The sequence below is a fragment of the Salvia splendens genome, chromosome 4, assembly GCF_004379255.2.
Source record: "Salvia splendens isolate huo1 chromosome 4, SspV2, whole genome shotgun sequence".
Taxonomy (NCBI): Eukaryota; Viridiplantae; Streptophyta; class Magnoliopsida; order Lamiales; family Lamiaceae; genus Salvia; species Salvia splendens.
Window position 1 is genome coordinate 35,522,269 of NC_056035.1, and position 22,143 is coordinate 35,544,411.

General features: G+C 41.8%; 1 protein-coding gene and 2 pseudogenes across 3 annotated transcripts; 1 reads left to right on the forward strand and 2 right to left on the reverse strand.

The window, feature by feature from the left end:
- Window positions 1-186: 186 nt before the first annotated feature.
- LOC121801062 lies at window positions 187-5,180 on the reverse strand (annotated as a pseudogene).
- LOC121799398 (high mobility group B protein 15-like) lies at window positions 4,915-8,346 on the reverse strand. 3 transcript variants are annotated; one of them, XM_042198763.1, is made up of 7 exons: window positions 8,257-8,346; window positions 7,764-7,956; window positions 7,078-7,156; window positions 6,400-6,562; window positions 6,191-6,322; window positions 5,482-5,864; window positions 4,915-5,390 (listed from the first exon to the last, which is right to left on the reverse strand). In XM_042198763.1, exons 2-7 carry the CDS (start codon window positions 7,925-7,927, stop codon window positions 5,208-5,210), a joined length of 1,104 nt encoding a protein of 367 aa, XP_042054697.1. In that variant the 5' UTR covers window positions 7,928-7,956; window positions 8,257-8,346; the 3' UTR covers window positions 4,915-5,207. The 3 variants fall into 3 exon arrangements, with proteins under 3 accessions (XP_042054697.1, XP_042054695.1, XP_042054694.1); XM_042198761.1 differs by having other exon boundaries at window positions 7,764-7,961; window positions 8,210-8,333; XM_042198760.1 differs by having other exon boundaries at window positions 7,764-8,312.
- Window positions 8,347-17,407: 9,061 nt separating this feature from the next.
- LOC121801063 lies at window positions 17,408-19,776 on the forward strand (annotated as a pseudogene).
- The last annotated feature ends 2,367 nt before the right edge of the window (window positions 19,777-22,143 follow it).

Genomic DNA, 22,143 nt, shown 5'->3' on the forward strand with positions numbered 1-22,143 from the left:
TTTTTGTTAATTATTGATCATTAGTTCATTTAATCCTAGAACTAAGATTTGGGCTTGGATTTAAACACATTTTGATCATCTTCCTATTATTATAATCATAAATATATAAAATAAGTACATATATAGGTCATGACCTTGTAGCCCAAATGGGATACAAAAATAAGCTGATATGAGTAAGGAAATGGATCAAAAGAGTAATGGTTGAAGAAAGAGGGCAACAACATTTGACATAGCAAGTTGAGGATCCGTGTAAGCGTCTCCATTGTTGATGTTGTAAGTGGCGTCACAGCCTCGAGCATAGTTGAGAAATTCGACAGCGATTTCATTAGCCACAGACGACGTCGTCTCAACCAGTTCGTGCCTCCTCAATCAGTTCCACAAACTTCAGAGGCTGCCTCTTCCTTTGTTGTTACGCCATGTTGTTTCATGTTGCACTCCAACCTAGTCACCATTTGGCCTCCTTTGCTCTCACGCTTTAATTAATGAGAATATATACCAATAATTAGTTGGAAGTAAATTAATTAATAATGGTTAGAAACTTTAGAGTTAGATAAATTAAGTTACATGGTGAGAGCCAAGGTCATCCCAGTATCGACCGAGCATAGGGTTGAGTGTTGATCCAATCAATAGTTTGTTGTTGACAGATTTCAAGCCAGGAATGGTAGCAGCAAACATGATATAAATGCAGCTGGTTAGTCTTGGAAAGAAGGAACTTCTCTTTCCATAAGCCACTTTAGATCTTCATAGTAAGCCTTCCCAAGTTGTTGCACCTAAACCCTTAATCACCATATTTAATAGCATATATGCATTTTAATCTTGAGGGAATTTAAGGAATATCATAACTAACAGTTTGTTTGAGATAAGAAGCTGCAAAGGCTCTCCCAAGCTGTGTTGCCTCGAGTTCATAGTCTTCATATACACTCGTTATGAATAGATATACAATTCTCATGTATTCAGGAAGTCTTCTCTCAGCTTCATCGATATTCCACCTGCAAATTTTAATTACCTACTTTAATTGAACTCCTTCAAGGCATATGGATGCAGATGTAAGGCCTCTTGTAATGAAGATGAAGATGGAATGTGTATTTATCTTTTGATTGTTTTTGCTAGAGCCAAGACTTGAGTAAGAAGTTGAGCTTCATTAAGTGTGGCATAATTATCATAAGTATGATCCATGATTGTGATAACTTGTAAGCCTTTCGCAAATCCTATTCGAAGATGAGGTTCGTGATGGAATGCCACGCACCAAAGATGTGCTTCCACCACTCGATCTCTTGCATATGCTCATTTTGATTTCAGATCAAATTTCTTCCACCACCTTTTCAAATATAACTCAATACTTCATATACATTATATAGTAGTAAGGATTAAACAATTTTTTCATTAAACATAAGAGTGGGGTTGGTAAGAGCCAAATTAAAAATAAGAACAACAACTGTTACTGAATCAAGAATTTGTTATTACCTGCAGAGAAGGGAGAGCTCTTTCCTGTACAAATTCTGCAAATTGAAGTTGAATTTTGCTAGTTTGAGAAGTAGATGATTTTTGGAGTCACCATTTTCATAAATAGAGATGAAAATCCTTGCATAGACTGATACGAGTAAACTCGTATCGAGGGATAACTGCGAGAGATCGAGGAGAAGATGATGGTTCGTTCGCGGGATCTTCCCGTCGAGCAGCCAACTATCGTTCAACTAGGGTTTTTTGATAAAGTAAATTGGAGAGAAAAGTAAAAGACGATAAAAGATAAAATTATATTTCTTCAATTGGATACTTCAAAAGATAACAAAGACTCATATTTATAATACTCCCTAATAACCTAACTTAGTGATCAAGAAACATGAAAGATATGCTAAATCAATAATATATGAAATAATAGAGATATGGGATATTATGTAGATATACTCGTATCAACTCCCCCACGGTTAAAATTCACCTTGTCCTCAAGGTGGAAACTAACACAAAATGAAGAGTGTCGCGACCAGAAGCTTTGGCGAGGTACCCGGATCAAATGTACGCAAATCCTCAAGAATTGCACAAAGCTGACAAAGTGCAAGGACACCCACAGTGAAAAAGAACTCAATCTTAGTTTTGTTGGACTTCTCATTAGTCTCATCTAGCATAACCAAATCCACCTTTCCATTAAAATAATTTTCTTTTCTCCACTTTATGAATGAATGGGAAACTTCCTTCTGAGGCAAAGCAACAAGCACTCCAATTATTTTCTCACAACTCAAATCTTGAGCTCCTTTAAGCAAAACCTCAGATACAAATGAAAGACCATGGAGAAGATTATTTTCCCACTCCTTTTTCCTTGAGCTTGGAACATCAACCTGCGGATGACGATTAGAAGCCAAAAATGGGGTTGTCACATGCAGTGAGATTGCGGCTGATGGGGGCGAGCTATCGTCTAACAATTCCCTCTCATCTACAATGATATCGTGGTTGCACGGAGGAGCTGGCTGGGGAAGATTCAAGGACGTGACCGCAGCTGCAGCGGGCAGCGGGGCGACTGTGCGGCAATGGCTCGTCGCGGCGTGTGGATCGCCACGGCAACGTTCACGTGAATCCATCTGAGACACCAATTCTCTGACACTAGCAGTCAAACGCTCGAGCTGTGAAGCCAAGGCAGCCATCGGTAGGTTCGATTCCAAATCCTGCGTCACCGGATCACGCGGCATGCCGAGGGGCTCCATATCGTCAACACCATTGTAAGGCGGCTGATACGGAGACGATGATGGCTGGAAGGGCTGATAAGGCTGTTGTGCAGCGGTGTACATCGGGGGCCCGTCGGGTGGGTCAGGTTTGGGGCACGGATAGGACACCGAAGAGGGTTGGAGAGGATGCTGGTAGGTCTGCAGCGGCTGTTGGTATTGCTGGGGCGGCTGCCATGGGTTGTGCCTGCATGTTGGCGGGTGTGGCTGGGCGATTTGCAGGGGCAGTGTGTACTCCGGATCTGGATAGGAGTACCCAAATTGCACTTCTTGTCTCTGATGGTACCAACACGATGTGGGGCTCGGCATGGGCAGTGGAAAGGAGAGTTGTCTGTCGAATTGGCGATGGTGGTAGTCAGTGTAGGTGTATGACATGATGGCGGAAATATGGAGGATGAGATCACAATGAAAGCACCAGATGATACGAGTAAACTCGTATCGAGGGATAACTGCGAGAGATCGCGGAGAAGATGATGGTTCGTTCGCGGGATCTTCCCGTCGAGCAGCCAACTATCGTTCAACTAGGGTTTTTTGATAAAGTAAATTGGAGAGAAAAGTAAAAGACGATAAAAGATAAAATTATATTTCTTCAATTGGATACTTCAAAAGATAACAAAGACTCATATTTATAATACTCCCTAATAACCTAACTTAGTGATCAAGAAATATGAAAGATATGCTAAATCAATAATATATGAAATAATAGAGATATGGGATATTATGTAGATATACTCGTATCATAGACCATAGTATTAGTCCTATGAAGAGGGTGCTCCAAAGCTCTCTTCACTTTCTCTCTAAGAGGTGACTCTAACTCTGCTTCGATACGTCGCAGATAACTGTTTGAAAAAACCTCATCCTGTTGTAATATATCTTCGTCGTGGAATCGAACATAAGCTGCTTCATACAAGCTTAATACGCCCTCCACTTCGTCGTTTTCCTCTTCAAACATACCATCTTCATTAACAAACTTGTTGAAAACATCTTCATCAAATTGTACATAGCAAACAACAGAGACGAGTTTGTGATACGAAACATACTGCAAGAAATGTGGTGCCGGTGTTGCCTAAGCAGACGAAATCCAAGTGATGTAGCGAATAAATCGCAATGTTGGAGAACTTGTGCATTGTTGATTTGTTGGATTATGTGTTCGATTTCTATCTCGAAAAGGTAGGCTAATCCCAAACGCTCGAGTGTGTCGATCAATATCATTTGATTGAGAGGCGTTGTGTCTGCTATTAGCATGCATCTTGCTTCTTGCTTCTTGCTTCAGTGCTTCGATTGCTTCTGCATGTTTTTTTCTTGTTCCTGGTAAATGAAGAAAATAGTTTATGTTTATAAATTAAGGCATGCCAAATTAAAGAGTACATAAAAATCAATTACGGTACAAAATTTTATTTGCCTATAAATATATGACATTTTATCAATATTTTTTTCTCTCGAATTATTTTTTGATCCAAACATAATTATCATACATATATACAGTATATTTGAATTTATAACAAAAAACAAATTCTTAAAAAAATGTAAAAAATTTTGAAAATTTATTTATTTACGTACAAATAAATGAATAATGCATATAGATATATACCTTTTCGTCAAAAGTGAAGTTAGAGAAAATATCACCCCAAATGTTTGGAACATGATTCGTCATAGGTGGTCTCAGAGTGTTATCTATAACATTGTATGTAGGCTGTAGCCATTTGATGATTTCTTGCCAACCTCTCAATCTCTATGATTTGTGAAATCGCAATTTATAGACAATTAATGCATTGTGGTCAGTACACGTTACCACAAAAAAAACAAATCCTCTTCTATCTTTTCTCCATATTTGTAAAGAACAGAAAATTAAATTAAATACAACAATGCTGACATGGAATAAACATCAAGCTGTATCGGTGATTTAAATAATGAAGTAGTCAGTTTACCGACACTACTTAATTTGATTTTGTTGTAATTAAATGGCAGCGTTTTCTATTAATTAGGTGCTGTAGTATTTAAGTTTGTAGCTTTGCGGCATCTACTCAAGAAAAAAACATATGAAAGCTAAAGGATTATGACAAAAGATATTCCCTCATTTCACCAAAAATATTCCGATGACACAAGTTTTTTTCTTCTCAAAACAAAATAAATAATAATTTGAAAAAGTAAAGGGAGAAAATAATGAGTGAAAAAAATGAGACTTGATATGCTACTAGTATTCATTAGTTTAAAATTGAAGTCAGTATAACAACGCACCTAATTTGATCTAGTACTAAAATCATTAACAATAATACTACTTCCGAAAACAAGTTCTACTTTTCCATATAAATATATAACAAACTGCTTTAGTGAGAAACTAATTCCCTCCTTCAGCAGAAAAAATCTATAACCCTGCAACTGAGTCATCATTACCAAAACTAGGCGGCTCCTGTTCTATCCCTTCCACAGGCACTGATCTCCCACCTGGCCACCTTCACACAACATCTCCCACCTGGCCACCTTCACACAACATCACACAAGCGCAGCAGCCCCCGCGTTGCTGTTCAGATCAGCCAGGCTCACTTGGGGCGCGGGGGCATGACCCAAGGGTGCTGCTGCGCTTGTCGTGATCTGCCCGGTTCTTAACCTCTCACGATACACTTCCATCTCCATCTTGTACCGCTCCTTGTCTCTCAGCGCCTTTTCTTGATAAACCTGATTTTTATGCGAATTATTGAATCAAGAATGCGTGATGATATACTAATGAACACTTGAAAACAGCATGTAATAAAGGTTTTGTGTTTACCGCTCTCTCCGGTTCTTGCAGTTTATTCCACGATTCACCAATGATCCTACTTATCTCTCTATCCTTGCCATGGTAGTGTGGTTTGAGCCTCGCATGCTGCTCTGCAAAGAAGAAGTTGTAGCCGCTCCTGTTGGGCTTCGGGTGGGAGGGATCCCTCTTTCTTATCTCAGATTTCTTCCTCCTCTTGCGGCGTGGAGCTCCAGACTTTAGTGATGGATTGTTGATGTGTGTTCGAAGCAGCTGATTCTCACTGTTTGGGACTTGATATAGAACTCCCTTGAACTCCTCCAATCCGATTTTCACGGTGATGAGATATCCACTCTCGAATTTGCCATCAATCACGCCACAGACGGAAGAGCCAGCTGCTGATGGTGTTAACGATACTGCAAAATCAAACGAATGAGAATTCGTCTCCAAGATTATCAAGTGCAGCCTCAAGCATCATGTTTGAAAGTGTGTTTTGTAAACAAATTTAGATGTTGTGGCAAAAAACTCTTTATGGACTAATGGTGTTGACATATACTCAAATCCATCATAATTTATCTATTTCTATACTGAACAACTATGTAAATCTATCCTTGTGGCACATATTTAGGAATGTGATGAGGCCTTACATACAAACAAAAAGACCAAGCATAGTTTGGGAAGTGGCAATAATTTGTGATAGATTTGTATAATAGAAAATCAAGTACTATGAACTAAGCAAAACCTTGAGGAATCAATGTTTCAGCTTTTGCTTTAAGTAGTGGTGAAGCAGCATGTGTTCGTTGCGACACTGAAGGCACATACTCATGGAATCCAAGGGGAGGAGGTGTGATCGGAGGCAAAGTTTGCATAGCATCTGCGGAAGATGTAAACTTGATAAAATTAGGAAGAATGGGAAATATTTTACATAGTATCTCAGCGATCGTAACTCACCAGTAGGCGCAGGAGACCAACATTTCGCCTTAAAGAAGTAGATCTGTTCGTAGTGATAAAGCAGTGAAACATAATACTTGCGAAGTATAAAAGAGGCGTTTGTAGCTGAGGATGGAAAGTTGAAAACTGCAGTGACTTCTTTCCACTTTTTTTCCTTCAAAATCTGCATTTAAGGACAAACAAATATGAGCAACCACTGAACTGGGATCAAATCGAATCATTTTCATATAATCCAAAGAATGTCTGGATCATCAAATTCCAAATTTATGTCTTACACTACTAATATACCAACATGTATGCACGATGCATATTCAGTATGCATTTTTAGTGTGCACGTTTCTCAAACGAGACGTAGCATTAAAACAAATGTGTCTGTCAATGTTACCATATGCAGTAACAATTAAGAATACCGGCTCACATAAATTATAAATTATCAGAGTAATAAGCAGAAGAAACAAAGTGTAGCACCCTTTAAACAAGTAGAAAACAAGTTACAGGCACCGTAGTCGGACAGTAATTTGAAACTAAACACAATCTTTAATTTTCCCTTTCAGCAGCATCACCGCCACGATAGTAAGATTGCAAACGGAGAAGATATCAGAAGCACAACGCTGAAATTAACACAGATGTGAAGCTTAAACTAAAAGACTGAAAACCAGTATAACGGATGAGGCTAACCTTTGCAATGCCACCGCGGGAAGTAACTTCAACAAAGAGGCGATGCAAGTCCAAGTCCCTGCCCCCTACAATTGGGATCCTGAACAAAGCAGTCACAACTTAATGAGTATGAAGTTCGAGCTTAATATTCAATAAAATTTCTTAATCTTATCAGAGGGTTTCAAAACAAACTTCACTAAGAATAAGCTTCATACTGAGTCTAGCAGTTCTTCATCTTTACACTTCAGTTCCACACTTGCTTTTACAACATGATTTTACTAATTTACATACAATCTCATCATATCTTGTTTCGTTGATGTTGAACACATGGAACATTCTGGAACAAATATCAACTAGCCCTACTAAATTCTCACCCACATCAAACTAATTTATTGAGGCATAACAAAGATATGTATGGACAGTGCACTAAACTCATGATCATGCTAGATATATAAACATATGGGAATTTTTAATAACAATCTAATTCATGTAAACACAACTACTCTTATCACAAAACTAGTCACAGCACAAAAAAAAAGGCTGACAAAAATAGCCACATCTAGCATATCAAGATATCCAGCCAAGAAAGAAACTTGAAACAATCTTGAATACCCTTTATTTGTGTGCTATATTTGGACATAAGTACACCATTCTTCAATTTCCATCAACATATACCTTTGAAATAACATTAAATGAGAATATCTTACATGAACTTAGTTCCCATAGAAATATGGAGCTTCCTCAAAGAATCCATGAAAATGTCACGAGAGCAAACAACATCCTCATATGTAGCCAATGGAGGTGGATATGAATGATAAGTGGAAGATGCCTGAGCGCCACCACCTCCATCATCACCTTGCTCAACTGTCATCTTCCTCTACTTCAACGATCACTTTTTTACTACTCTTATGGACAAAGAGAAAAGACAAAAACAAAAATGGGATCATCAAAGAAAAGGGTTAGTCTCCTTCCCACATCAGAAAACATTAAAATAATCACAGATATGCCATGAGAAAGAAAATCCAAGCAAATGAGACATGTTGTAAACACACAACTTTTCAAGAAAAAGTAACTGTGAAACGTGTTTTTCTAGCAAGCAAAACAGTACAAAATTGAAAAGAGACAAATCTGAAAGAAAAGCTTGAACACATACAACCCAGTGTTGTGTGAGATTCACTAGAAAGGACAAAAGGGTCAAACCAAATTTTTGTAAATACATATGGTTGTGAATAGTAACTTCTGCCCTGCCTGATGAAGTAACTCCAGTAGCAAATCCCAAAGCCACAAAAGTGAAAAATTTATTGGCAATCTAGCTACTTTGTAGATTTGTAAATAGAGTAGAATCACACCAAATAAAAAGCAGTTGACACACTTTTTCATGCAATTGATTGATGATATATAGTCTCCCAACTACTAATATTAACCCTAAGAGCATCTCCAATGCTGGCGGACGTCAAATAGCCGTCAAATAGCCTTCACACTGCCACATCATCAGCACTACAATTCTCCTGCCACATCAGCTTGCCACATCAACTGGACATCAAATAGCCATCAAATAGCCTTCACACTACCTATCCACATCACTAATAACAATTATATAATTTAATTTACAATTGTATCAACATACATAATTTAATTTACGAGACAAATACGGAAAATTCGAATAATAATATTAAAATTTAAAAAGTACATTACTTTTAAAAAAAAGTACAACAATTTAAAAAAATTACAAAAAGTAAAAAGTACATTAATTTAAAAAAGTAAAACAAAATCACTCATCGCCGCCGTCCTCGTCTCCGTCGTCGCCCAACGCTTCTTCACTGCCGTCGCCGCCGCCTCCGTCGCCACCTACGCCGCGGCTATTCCCGCCGGTGTCCCTCCTCATCGCCTCCAGTTCTTCACGCTGGCTCTGGAGCAATACGCGAAGAAAATCCTTCACCTCGGGGTCCACCGCCGCTTGGAAGTCGGCTAAGGTCTTCACCATTTGAGCGCGCGTTTGTTGGCGCGCGAAGAATTTGAGCTCCTCGGTAGACCTGCCGAGGGGGGATGCCGAATGGACATCCTGGGAACTCGGTGTGCCCCCCCTCGCAACCTGCTGCGCCCGCCTTTGCCCAACCGGGCGAGGTCGGCGACCGAACGACCGAGGAGTCGGGACCTCCTGGGCCGTCTCGGGGAGGTCTGACGAACCACCGCTGCTGCCGCTATAATCTCCGGTATAGTTCAGTCTCTGCCTCTTCGGCCAGCCAGCGTCGACGCCTGCCCGGAATTTCTCCGACTCGTTGAGCACAACGTAGCAGTTCCAGTAGGTGAACTCATAGTACTTCTTATCCGGATCGGGGTAGGCTCTTTCCGCAATCCTCCTGCAGTCTTCCTCTGTTTGGCCACTGGTCTGCATGCGGAGGGCGTTGGCGTACAAACCCGAAAATCGAGAGACGCCAGCCCTGATTCGGTCCCAGCACTTCCGGACCTCCTCCCCGGTGCACGGTCTCCCTTCAGGGCAAAATGCCCTGTAGGCTGCAGCTATCTTCGCCCACAAGTTGACGATCCTCTGGTTGTTTGAAACGAGAGGATCGTCGCAAACACTCACCCACGCCTTGGCAACCGCAACGTTCTCCGCGTCCGTCCACTTCCTCCGGCCCCGGATTTCGGCGCGGGGCTGCGACGACTCGCCGACCTTCTTCGCCTTGCCCTTCTTCTTACCCCGCCCTACTCCCTGGCTTTGAATGAGAGTTTCAGAAACGTCGTTAATATCAAAACCCAAGTCCGCTAAGGAGAAGGTCTCCGAATACTGTGCATCCGTTGGGGTCGATGTGTGCGAAGAACCGGTGGAAAAATCAAAAGTCGGCCGATAGGCGTTGTCCCCCCCGTGCGTCGCCTGCGACTGTGGAATCATATGTTGCGCCGGTGGCATCATCTGCTGCGCCGGTGGCTGCATGCCGGGTGCCCACCCCGGCATCATCTGCATAGGGGGCTGCATGCCGGGTGCCCACCCCGGAATCATCTGCTGCCACGGGTACACGTTGTAGTACCCGCTCATTGGAGGCCAACCACCTCCCCCAGGAGCCGGGGAAGTATGGGACCCTGCCCCGGGAGTCGGGGGCGTCTGAGACCCTACACCGGGAGCCGGGGGAGTCTGAGACCATCCCCCGGGATTAACTGGAGTACCTTCGTAGTTGTTCTCCATTGCTCGTTATTGATCTTGTACAGAAAGTAAGGTAGAGAGAGAGTACTCGTTAAAACAAGTGGTGCGAATGAAAATGAGGTTCAACGCGCGTATATATTGTGTTTTGCGAAAAAAAAAAAAAAAATATTTAAATCCGACGCCGGTTTGGCGCCGATCCGGGAGCCACAATGGCGCCCGTGAGGATCGGCGTGGGAACCGGCGTCAGCGCGGGAATCGGCATGGCGACGCCGATTTTGACGCCGATTTCGCCCACGCCGGTTCCAATGGTTCGGCGTCAAACCGGCGTGGGCGAAAAATCGGCGCTCCGGTGGTGACGCCGACCATTGGAGATGCTCTAAATGTCATTCTCAATGGGGCGCCCTATAGTCCGCCCTATAGCGCCTTATGCTCCGTCACATCATTATTTTATTCTCTTATCTTTGGTCCGCCCTAAAGGTTTCACTACTATTTTATTAATTAATTTCTTATGTCTTCAAATATGTCATATAAAATTATTAAAAAGCACTACGATTAAAGGTAAATTCTATATTACTAATTAAAAAAAATTACAAGAGTTAGAAATAAAAACACTATGATTAAAGGCAAACACTACATTGCTAATCCACTTGAGGTATTCAACTTTGCTCGGGTCCTCGCACTGCTTGAGAGCGTGGTGCGTGTCCAACAACGTCCTCCGGTTGGCGGCCGCCACCAACTCCGCGTAGGCATGTCCCACAGCCGAAGTCGGGGCTGGGGTCGGGGTCAGGTCCGGGGCCGCAGCCAATGGGACGCCGGGAGGACATCGGTGTGCCGGAACTCTCATCCCCGTACATCGGCTGGTTGAGGTCCATCGGAGGTGCGCCGCTGTCGCTGCTCGTATAATCACCGTCGATGGTGTTCTTTGTCCTCTTCGCCGCAGCCGATAAGGGCATAATCCCTCCTTGGATCTTCGGCTTGTCCTTCAAGAGGAGTCAGGAGTTGTAATGCTTGAAATCGCCGTACAATGAAATGTAAGACGCAAGCGCTCTATCGCGCACATCAGTCAAACTCTCGCCGCTGCCCTGCTCCCTCAAGCACTTCTCGTACTCCGATGAGAACAAATTGACTTGCTTCTTCACCTGATCCCAGTGCTTGCGGAGCTGCTCCCTATGGCGCTTGTAGGCGGCCGCCGGCTTGGCCTCGTTGTAGCGATTAGCGATACGCTCCCAGTACGCGATTTGCTTTTGGTTGTTGGCAAACACCGAGTCCTCTGAAATATCAATCCAACACCGGGTCAAGATGATGGTTTCATCCGGGTTGTAGTTCCTCCTCCCTGGGGCGAACTCTTCATTCTTATCCGGAGGCGGCAACTTCTGGGCCCTTGGTCTGTTCCGCTTCTTCTTGGTGGCGGAGCCCGAGGCGGCGAATGCGGCAGAGGCACGACGAGGTGGAGCGTGGGCGCTGGTGGGAGACAGCTCCATGTCTGACAGCCCGTACGAATCCGTACTGAAATCGGAATCGAACTGGGTGTTGGAGTCAAATGGCCGGTATTCATCAGGGTCTGTACCCGTCCACTGTGCACCACCACTGAATATCGGACTATTCGGACTTGGGTAATCACGGGGATTCATTTTATAGTGTATGCAAGAGTGAGAATGGAAGAGTGAAGTTAGGGTGTATATATAAAATAAATTTTCAAGAATAAAAAAAAAAAAAAAAAACGCGTTCAATCGTCCGCGGTATCGTCCACGTGACCCGCAGTGGGGCGGATGATGCGTGGTCGAAACCCTATTATCCGCGGATGAGGCATAGGGCTCAGACGATGAAGGTGCCATCGTCCTCATGGCTACGTCCGCCCCTATGTGGATGCCCTAAAAGCCTAAGAGTTACTCATATCTCAAGGAATTAAAGTCGGTGGGTATAGAAGGGAGGGGATCCCCTGCTGTGCACAGCAGGTGCGGTCCCCTCACTGTACATACACTATTCATTTGTTTAATAATAAAAAAAAAATTAATAAAAAAGTGAATAGTGAGGGGACCGCACCTGCTGTGCACAGCAGGGGATCCCCTCCCGGGTATAGAAACCACAATTAAAGAATTGCAGTGTGCACAAAGCTCTCAGGCATAATGATGCTTATAATTTCACAAAGAAGTGTCATATACAATTAAATGCCACCATTAAAGATAGGGAGTAGTATAAGTATAGAAAATCGCATTTTTCTCTCTCCTAAAATATGTGCGCATGCAAAAGCCTATAAATGAACTGGCTGGATATACTGCAGGTCTATATGGGCTATATAATCTTTGGCTGACATTCGAAGATATGACATAATGTATAGTGATTTACTTAAGTACTTATTTGATGTATTGCTTGCATCCAGAGACCAGAGGTCTATTCTATTCCTTCCAGCCCTTTTATGCTGACACTGTCACAGATTACCCAAATAAAAATCCCTTTTTCTCGATCAACTCCCTATATTCCAATGCTGCAATGTCATTTTCGTTTTGACACATATTCTAGGAAATTCTTCATCCTAATCCACAGCTACTATTAAAATAATTGGAGAAAATAACACACACGCAGAGGGAAGAAGAGTAAAAAAAACGCATCTTTGAGAAAGAAAATAAAAAAGGCAATCTTGAAATGTCATCTGCCCTCATGATCTTGATGTATATTCTTGATTTATGACGAGAATCTGATGAGATTGCGAGCATGGGTGTTTCAATTTGAATGTGTGGAATAATAAAAGGACATGATTCATGAAAAAGATCCCATCTTGTAGCACAAAAGTGATGGATAATAATATATAGTTTATTGGCGAATGCAGCAGAATGGGAAAAACAAATATTGGCAGGAAAGGAATTATAGAAATGACATGAAGAGTGGCTGAATGTTCACCTTTTTCCATGTTTTTGCAATGTTTATTTTATTTGTTTCTGGCTATTCTTTTTAATAAATCTGTAAGTTTAGATTAATGTTGATGGCTATACTAAGTATACGTCTCTTGATAATACTCAATTTAAAATAATACTGTATACTCAATTTAAGAAAATTACACGACCTTTTGACCGTAATTTTTATGACTATTTTATTTCTTTCCTTTTTCTGAGAAGGTTTCTTTGACCGCCACAAATTAAGAATATTCACACCAGAAATTATGTCAATAATAGAGAATGGACTTCAATTAATTCGATTTTAAATTAAATCAGACGCGTATCACTTCTTATTTATGCAACTTGCTTGTGCATTTATTGAGAAATTAGTTTCAATCCCGTGCAAAGTACGAAATAGTGCCTCTGTCTTTGAATAGAAATTTTTAAAAAACATGGATTTTAGAGCATTCCCAATGTTGTCAGGTCAGGCCGCAATAGGGGTCCGGCTCGGGCCTGGCGCATTGTGGGGCGACAGGGAGGTCCGGGGCGGTCGGAGGGACTTGAGGCCGCGCCCGGTTGCGGCCTCGCCTGACGTTGCGAGCTCCTAGGCTATGCCCTTATAGGGTTTGTAATTTTTTTAATTTCTAAAGTTATTTATAATTTCAGAATGAATAATAAATTTTCCAAAATACTTTGTTCAACAATTTTAAGAATAAAATAGTTTGAAATTGTGAAAAGTGCAAATTAAAGTTTGTGGCCCTAATGGGGTCTTTGGGGTTGTGGGAGTTGTGATCTGGCACAGAAACTGAGGAGAATGATGTGGAGGAGACTTGGGGCCTAGATTTGGTACAGGGTTGGGGATGCTCTTAAAGGCATAAGGCCATCCACTACGCTGTCTCTATACCGTCCCTTAAACCGTCTCTTAACTACTATTTGACCACTATTTGAGGGCCCCACTGTCCTTTTTTCCTCCATCCCTTTACTAAGGGACGGAACCTGCAACGTTCCATCCCTAAACCGTCCCTTAATTACTATTCATTTAATTTCATTTTTTATTTTTTTTCCAACCCAATTCAATTTAAACAAACACAATTCATTAAAATTAAAACAACATTACCACTTAAACTTAAAAAAAAGAAAAAAAAAAAGACATAATTAAAATTCTAAAAAAATGAAAATGACATAATTTAATATTCTCCGCCAAAGTTTTCCCAAATGTGCTCAATTAGATCCTCTTGGAGTTGGGTGTGGGCGCTAGAGTCGCGTGTCCTTGCCCGAATAGCCAACCGTTCTTGTATAGACGGATGCGCTCCACTTCGCGGCAGACTACTTGCGGTTGAGCTTCCGGGGGATTCGGGGTCGAACCAATTTCCCGCATTGGGTCCTTCGTCTCGGACAATCATGTTGTGCAAGATTATGCACGTATACATGATGTCGACCATGCTCTCCATGAACCACGAACGAGTCGGGGCTTTGATGATGTTGAAGCGCGCTTGGAGAACCCCGAACGCCCTCTCCACATCCTTGCGCGCAGCCTCCTGCTTCTGCGTAAAAAGAGCCTGCTTTGGGTTCGCAGGCCTGCTGCACGTCTTCACGAAGGTCGGCCACTTCGGGTAGATGCCGTCGGTGAGATAGTACCCCATTTTATACAGCCGGTTGTTGGCGACGAAGTTGATGGCCGGCGCTTTACCATCCAAAACTTCGGTAAAGAGGTCGGACTGGTGGAACACGTTTACGTCGTTGTTCGAGTCAGGGACCCCAAAGTACGCGTGCCAGATCCAAAGCCGGTAGTCGGCAACGGCCTCGAGTACAACGGTTGGGTGGGTGCCTTTGTAGCCGCTCGTGTAGGACCCCCTCCAAGCCACCGGGCAATTCTTCCATTGCCAGTGCTTGCAATCGACACTGCCAAGCATCCCGGGTAATCCGTGCACTTGTTCGTGCAGGTTGAGGAGGAACTGACAATCGTCTGTGCTTGGCCTCCGGAGAAATTCGTCACTGAAGGCTGCCCGGACGCCTCTGCAGAAGTTGAGCAAGCACATGCGCACAGTGGTGTCTCTGATGTGGAGGTATTCGTCGAATATGTCGGCCGTTTGTCCAGCCGCAAGCTGACGGATGGCTGCAGTACATTTCTGCAGCGTCGTGTGGTTAGGACGGCCGACCGCGTCGAACCCTTCTCAGAAGAACTCTTCCCGGGCCGCCAAAGTATTCGCTATGTGGAGAAATAGCAGTTTACTCATGCGGAAACGGCAACGGAAGTAGGTATCTCCCCAAATCGGGTTATCGCAAAAGCAGTCGCGTACTAACCGTGCGACGGCTTCCTCCCGGTTCCGATTGATGTACTTCCGGGAGCGTCGTGGGGGTGGCGCGGATTCCTCCGCCTCTCGTCGTCGATCTTCTTTAAGTGATTGTTCCATTAATTGACGCATTTGCTCAAAATGATCCATTTGTTTGAGTTGATTTAAGATGGAAATTGAAGTGATAGAGATGATTTGAGAGGAATAGATGTGTGTTTGTGTTTGAAATGAGTATGAAATAGGATTATTTATAGAGTAAAAAAAAATTTTAAAAGGAAAATAAAAAATTAACGGTAATATTACCGTTTGAAAATTAATTTTTTTATTATATTTCGAATTTTTAAAAAATGAATTATTGCGTCATCCGTGACGACGCCCACTCGCGGGCAAGCGAGTCGGCATCACGCAAGCATCGGGAGCGCGACACGTCTCTCGGGCGAGTGGCGGGACGGCGCGTCCCGTGTCTCGCATCTACAGGCTACGGGACGAGACGGGCGCGGGCTCGGGACGGGATGATCGTTGCAACGGGTCCCGCGGAGGACCCGTCCCTCCGGAACGAAATGCGAGCCCGGCGCGAGACGCGTAGTGGATGGTCTAATTAGTTAAGTAAGAGAGAGAAAGATAAAAAATAGTGAAAGAGTTGTATTGGATTATGGAGTCCACATGCTAAAATAGAAAGTTTTTATTTTTAATGGACGACTCAAAATGAAAATAGTTTCTATTTTGAAGGGACGGAGATACTAATATTTTATTTATTATCGTACTATTTTCTTATCGTCAATTAATCAACTGAAATAAATATTAATAATATTATTATAAACTTTAAATAAAATCTATTTAGTACCATCTATCCTCCATCATTTGTCTTAGTTTTTCAATCGGTGATATCTCTTTTTTTAGGGAACATCTTTCTAGGTCCACGAACTTTGCCAAAGTATTATTTTAGGTCCGTGAACTTTGAAAATATCATTTCCGTCAACTACAAGTTAATATCATTTGCGGTATTTTAAACTTTTTCTGGATGAAAATGCCCTTAAGGCCTTCAAAGGGCAATTTGGACAATTCTTTCGCCACTCATCTTGCGTCAAAGACCTAGAGTCCAACAATTTCTTTTACTACTATTTAATTTAATTACCGTCCAAATTGAATTTAAATATAATTACAATTTGACGTAAAAATATGTGTTAATTTTTCAATTATTAAATGACCAATTATTTAGGGATAGTGAATTGAGACTTGATACTTTATTTTATTTTTACAATCTAAATTGCATTTTAAGAACTTACTGTAGGTGATTTGTGAATTATATTTAGTTTATATGTTTTGAAATTAGATAGCTATTAATTTGAATTGTCATTCGGAGTATTATTTATATGAATTTTAGAATGGAGAACAATTAACATTTAAATTGAATTTAAATATAAAAATTTGTCGTTACAAATTGTTGGACTCTAGGTCTCTGATACAAGATGAGTGGCGAAAGAATTGTCCAAATTGACCTTTGAATGTCTTAAGGGAATTTTTGTCCGGAAAAGGTTTAAAATACCTCAAATGATATTAACTTTAGTTGACGGACCTAAAATGATATTTTCAAAGTTCAAGAACCTAAAATGATACTTTGACAAAGTTGGTGAACCTAAAAAGATTATTTTTTTAACCATAGATATATCGAACTCAACTTGAATTCGACTAATTCTTTGGAGCAAGGGGAGTTAGGAATTGGAGATATATAGATTGAGATGTTATTCAAAAACCTTTGGAGCAAGGTGGATTAGGAATTGGAGATAAATTCATCAAGAATGCTTCTTTACTTTTCAAGTGGGTTTTTGGAGCAAGGTGGATTAGGAATTGGAGATAAATTCATCAAGAATGCTTCTTTACTTTTCAAGTGGTGGTGGAGATTGGACGAGAAAAAATCGTTTTGTAAGAAAATAGTTAAATCCAACAAAAAACATGTCCATCTAAGGGAAATCGTTGTTGTTAATGTTCCAGGCTCCAAGCTCAGAACATGCCCGCAGTGAACCGACGTTTCGTAGCTGCTGATGAAAAATATAACCTTAACTCCTCAACTTCAAATCCTTCAGAAACAATTCATACACCGCCCAATATGTTTCAAGATGTTCTCCTCACATTCATATTACCGCGGTCGCCACATGCTTGATGAAATGCCACCACGACCAAATGTCCCTGTTTACCGTTTCATGCTCAATCTCATGAACCAAAACCGCAGGTGTGAAGCACTTTGTGTTTTTAAGAATCATCTACGAACGGATATTTCGGGAGTTAATGAAGTTGTGCTAGCGCTTGCTTCAAAGGCTTGTGTTGGGCACCCAAGAATTGGACGTCAGACTCATGGTTTTGCTGTGGTTTCTGGTTTTATTGCCTGTGTTTCTGTCTGTAATTCTTTGATGAACATGTACTGCAAGTCATCGAATTTGAGGACGGCTTTGTGTATTTTTGTGAATTTGAAGAACCCTGATAGTGTTTCTTACAATACAGTGATATCGGGGTTTGAAGACAACAAAAGTGCACTCCTTTTTGTTCGCGGGATGCATTCATCTGGGATTACTTTTGATTCGAGAACTTTTACTAGTGCTCTTGCCCATTGTGCAGATGGCGAGGAATTTGATCTAGGGTTTCAGTTTCATTGTCTTGTTTTTAAGTTAGGTTTGGAGGTAGAGAATTTTACTGGGAATGCACTAATTACATTGTATTCGAAATGTGGAAAAGTTGAGGATGCTAAAAGAGTGTTCAATGAAATGCCCCACAAAGATTTGGTTCTCAGGAGGGCAGTAATGGATTGGGATGCATTAAGGGATTTGTTGAGATGGTGATGGAAGGGTTTATGCTTGATCATGTCTCGTTTACTAGTGTGGTTGCAACGAGAGGAACCTCGAGTTTGGTAAGCAGGTGCATGCTTTGTCAATGAAAAGAGGATATGGGGATCATGTCAAGGTTTGTAATGTTCTCATGTCTATGTATTCGAAATGCGAAGCTGTTGGAGATGCAGTAGCTGTCTTGAGAATATTGTTAACCATAATGTAGTGTCTTGGACAACAATGATCTCTATAGATGAAGGCATGCTATGAATTTATTTAAGGAGATGATACAAGATGAAGCATGGCCGAATGACGTTACATTCATTGGATTGATTCATGCAATTACAAAACACAATATGATGCGAGAAGGCCTAATGGTGCATGCCTTCTGTATGAAGTCGAACTTCTTTTCAGAAACTAGTGTGGCAAATAGTTTCATTACCATGTATGGCAAGTTTAAGATGATAGAAGACTGCATTAAGGTGTTTGAGCTGATTGATGACAGAGAAATCATATCGTGGAAGGCTCTTATTTCTGCTTATTCTCTGAATGGCATGTATCAGAAAGCTTTACAAGTATTCTCGTCAGCTTCCAAAGAATTAACACCTAACCCTTATACATTTGGTGCTGTCTTACATGCAATAGCTTCATCTGAATCGATTTCTCTTAGGCAGGGCCAACGATGCCATGGATTCTTGAAGAAACTCGGATTGGACAGTGATCCAATTGTCTCAGGTGCACTTCTTGACATGTATGCAAAACGGGGGAGCATTTTTTAGTCCGAGAAGATATTTTTTGAGTTGACAGAGAAAAACCAAGTCGCTTGGACAGCTATAATCTCTGCCTACTCAAGGCACGGGGACTATGAAAAAGTGATGAAGTATTTTAAGGAAATGGAGATGGAAGGCGTAAAGCCTGACTCCATTACATTTCTTTCCATTTTGACAGCATGCAGTCGCAATGGGATAGTTGATGTAGGACGTGAAGTTTTCGATTCAATGATTAGTGATCATTCTGTGGAACCATCAGCCGAGCATTATTATTGTATTGTGGATATGTTGGGTCGGGCAGGGAAGCTAAAGGAAGCTGAAAATCTTCTGAGCCAGATCCCTGGAGGGCCTGGTTTATCTATTCTACAAAGCCTACTTGGGGCTTGTAAAATTTATGGAGATGTAGAGATGGAAACTAGAGTTGCTGATACTTTGATTGAAATGGAGCCTGATGAATCGGGTTCTTACGTTCTGATGTCTAACTTGTTTGCTGAGAAGAGGAAATGGGAAAAGGTTGCGAAAATTAGGACAATAATGAGACAGAGAAAAGTGATCAAAGAAGTAGGATTTAGTTGGGCAGATGTAGGAAACATTGAGAGCTCACTAGGTTTGTATGGATTTTCATCTGGAGACAAGTCACATCGTCTGTCGAAAGAAATCTATGAAATGACTGACTTGTTAGGAGCAGAGATGAAACGAAAGCAAGATGCTATGAGATTTGCATGTAATAGACGTGTACTGGTTATTCATACTAAGAATGCTATAGAGAAGATTGACTTTTGCAGCCTCATAGAATGTACGTATCACGTCCTTACCGATTAGCAGATGACTCAAGGAATATCAATCCTTGATCTTCCCGGATGTTCATTGTTATTGACCACACGTCAGAAAGCATTTTTGTTCGAGCAAGCTTTTACGCATGACAGCCCCTTACTCGTCTGGTTTCCTGCAGTAACTTATTGATCGACAGCGAAGGTCATATTTATGCAGGGACTTACTACAAGTCTACAAGTACATGCAAACATATTTTTCACAAGTTATGCTAACATATCAGTATCAGCTTTTTGTGGTGTAAAGAGTAAGAGCATCCACAATGGTTTTCGCCCAGCCATAGCCTAGCCACAAAATCCTCCTGCCACATCTTTGATAAGGCTAATTTCATGCATCGGTCTAGGGGTTTTATTTCGTAAAATTACTGGGTCTAACGCATGTTTTAAGCCAGGTGTGTGAAGGTTTTCGCTAGATCCACGAAAAGAAGAGGACGCTTGCATAGTCCTAGGAAACTGGCGAAAGAGCGGACATTATGAAAGAAATTGCTTGACGGAGGAAGCCTCGGAGTTGAAGGGTAGAATAGGGATTTCTACGAAGACTCTAGAAGGCTATGTCTGCATCTATAAAAGGAAGAAGCATGCAAGCTGGAGGGACCCTCTCGGTGGAGGCCTCACGAACAGCCTGTTGCTCAGTTCACTTTTCACATAATTGGTTCTAATTCGCGGAGGATCTCGGGTTCGCGCTGGGGTTCACTTTTAGCTTTCCGATAGTGTTTGTGGATTGTAACACCGTCCTTCTTTGGGGCGAAGAAATAATTTATTTCTGTTTTTTATTTCTGCTGAATTCGCCGAGCTTCGCTGTTCGAAGCTCGGTCCTCTTTTGTTTCTGGATATTTCTCTACTTTTATGCAAGTTTCGTTTTCGCTTACGTCGATCGTGATGATTTCTGTCGGTTGATTGTGTTTACTTGAATTCTGGAGTTGGATTGTTGGAGTTGGTTGTTTTCGTGGTTATTTTCTGGATTATTGCAGGTTAATGGTGAGATCTGGAAGAATGGAGTTTGTTTGTGGATGAATCGGGGTTTTGTTTTGCTGATGTTGTGGAGTTGTTTGTGATTGTTGGAATTTGGAGTTGATCGGAGCAGATCTGTGAGAATCGGAGTTATGGAGTTGATTTTGTTGGTTGTTGAGTTCGGATGGCTTGGATCCGGAGTGGATTAAGCGTCTGAAGTGATTCTGAGCAGGAGTGTTTTAATTTTATGCCTAGCTTACGTGTTTTCATTTCATTTCGCCTAGTTTATGTAGATCTGATGTATTTCCGATTCATAGCAAGTTTCCGGCGTCCAAATCTTTATATTCTGTTTGAATCTAGGAGTGTGCTCTGTTTTCTCCATCTGCGAGTTTAGTTTAGTTGCGAAGGTACATGTCGTAGTTAGTTGGAGCATGGGTTGGTTATCTGCAGCTTTTCACCGTACTTGCTATTTCTGGAAATATGGTCCCCACTGTTATTTGCTTACTGTTTAGCTAGATTAGGTAGTCGTTTGCTTAGTCTAGGGAGTAATTGTGTCTTTCGGTATTGATTTCTGATTCCAGTAAGTTTTCTGTGTCCTAGGTCTAGCGTTTACATTTCTTGCCTAGATCTAGTGGTAGTTTAAATCTCAACCCCTTTGCGTGGCAGCAGCCGTTTGTTTCCATAGTCTCTTAGCACTACTTTGCGAATCCATCTCTGTGGGATCGACCCCACTTCCCTATACTAATTCATAGTGTTCGGGTTGAGGGATTTATTTTTGAAGGGGAGTCGAGTGTGTCCAACGACAAAAACACTGTAGTTCTCTAGAGTTCCTGGACCCTGTGATCCAGCGGATTTAAGGAGCGTTGTGTCTGGACCGAGCTTTGCATTAATTCTCATATGTGCACACTCGCTTACTCCTGAGTCTAGTCATTCGACATTAGAGTCGAGTGAGACGACCCACTTCAAATGGCGCCGTTGCCGGGGATGGATGGCGTGCTTAGTGTTAGTGTTCAGAGTCTGTGGTGTAAATAGTTTTGATTTGTTTTCTTTCTCTTTTGTTTGCAGTTTATGAGCAGAGGCTCAAGATCTACCTACTGGAGCAACTCATCTGGGTGGAAACACGGCCAGTTTAATTGGTGGGTTAAGGATACAGTCTCTACTGTGACCACCAGATCAGGGTTCACCACGGGAGGTCCGTTTCCGAGTGAATCCACTAGCGACGAATCTTGGACGTCATCAGGACGCGAAGATCCAGAATCACCACCCGAATCAGAAACAGAGTCAGAAACAGGGGAAGCAGAGGGAGTAGTCATGGCGCAGGTGGTAGACCCGGATCCAGAAATCGGCTCTCTCACTGCCCATTTAGATGGAGAACCAGCTCAAGCTATAGTGATGAATCCACGCCAGA

Bases quoted from the DNA above. Each gene is read 5' to 3' on its own strand.
- LOC121799398 (XM_042198763.1), bottom strand. From the start codon at position 7,927: ATGACAGTTGAGCAAGGTGATGATGGAGGTGGTGGCGCTCAGGCATCT. The intron at 7,157-7,763 runs GTAAGATATTCT...TGCTTTGTTCAG, and splicing joins TCTATGGGAACTAAGTTCAT to GATCCCAATTGTAGGGGGCA. The intron at 6,563-7,077 runs GTTAGCCTCATC...CCTTAAATGCAG, and splicing joins CCCGCGGTGGCATTGCAAAG to ATTTTGAAGGAAAAAAAGTG.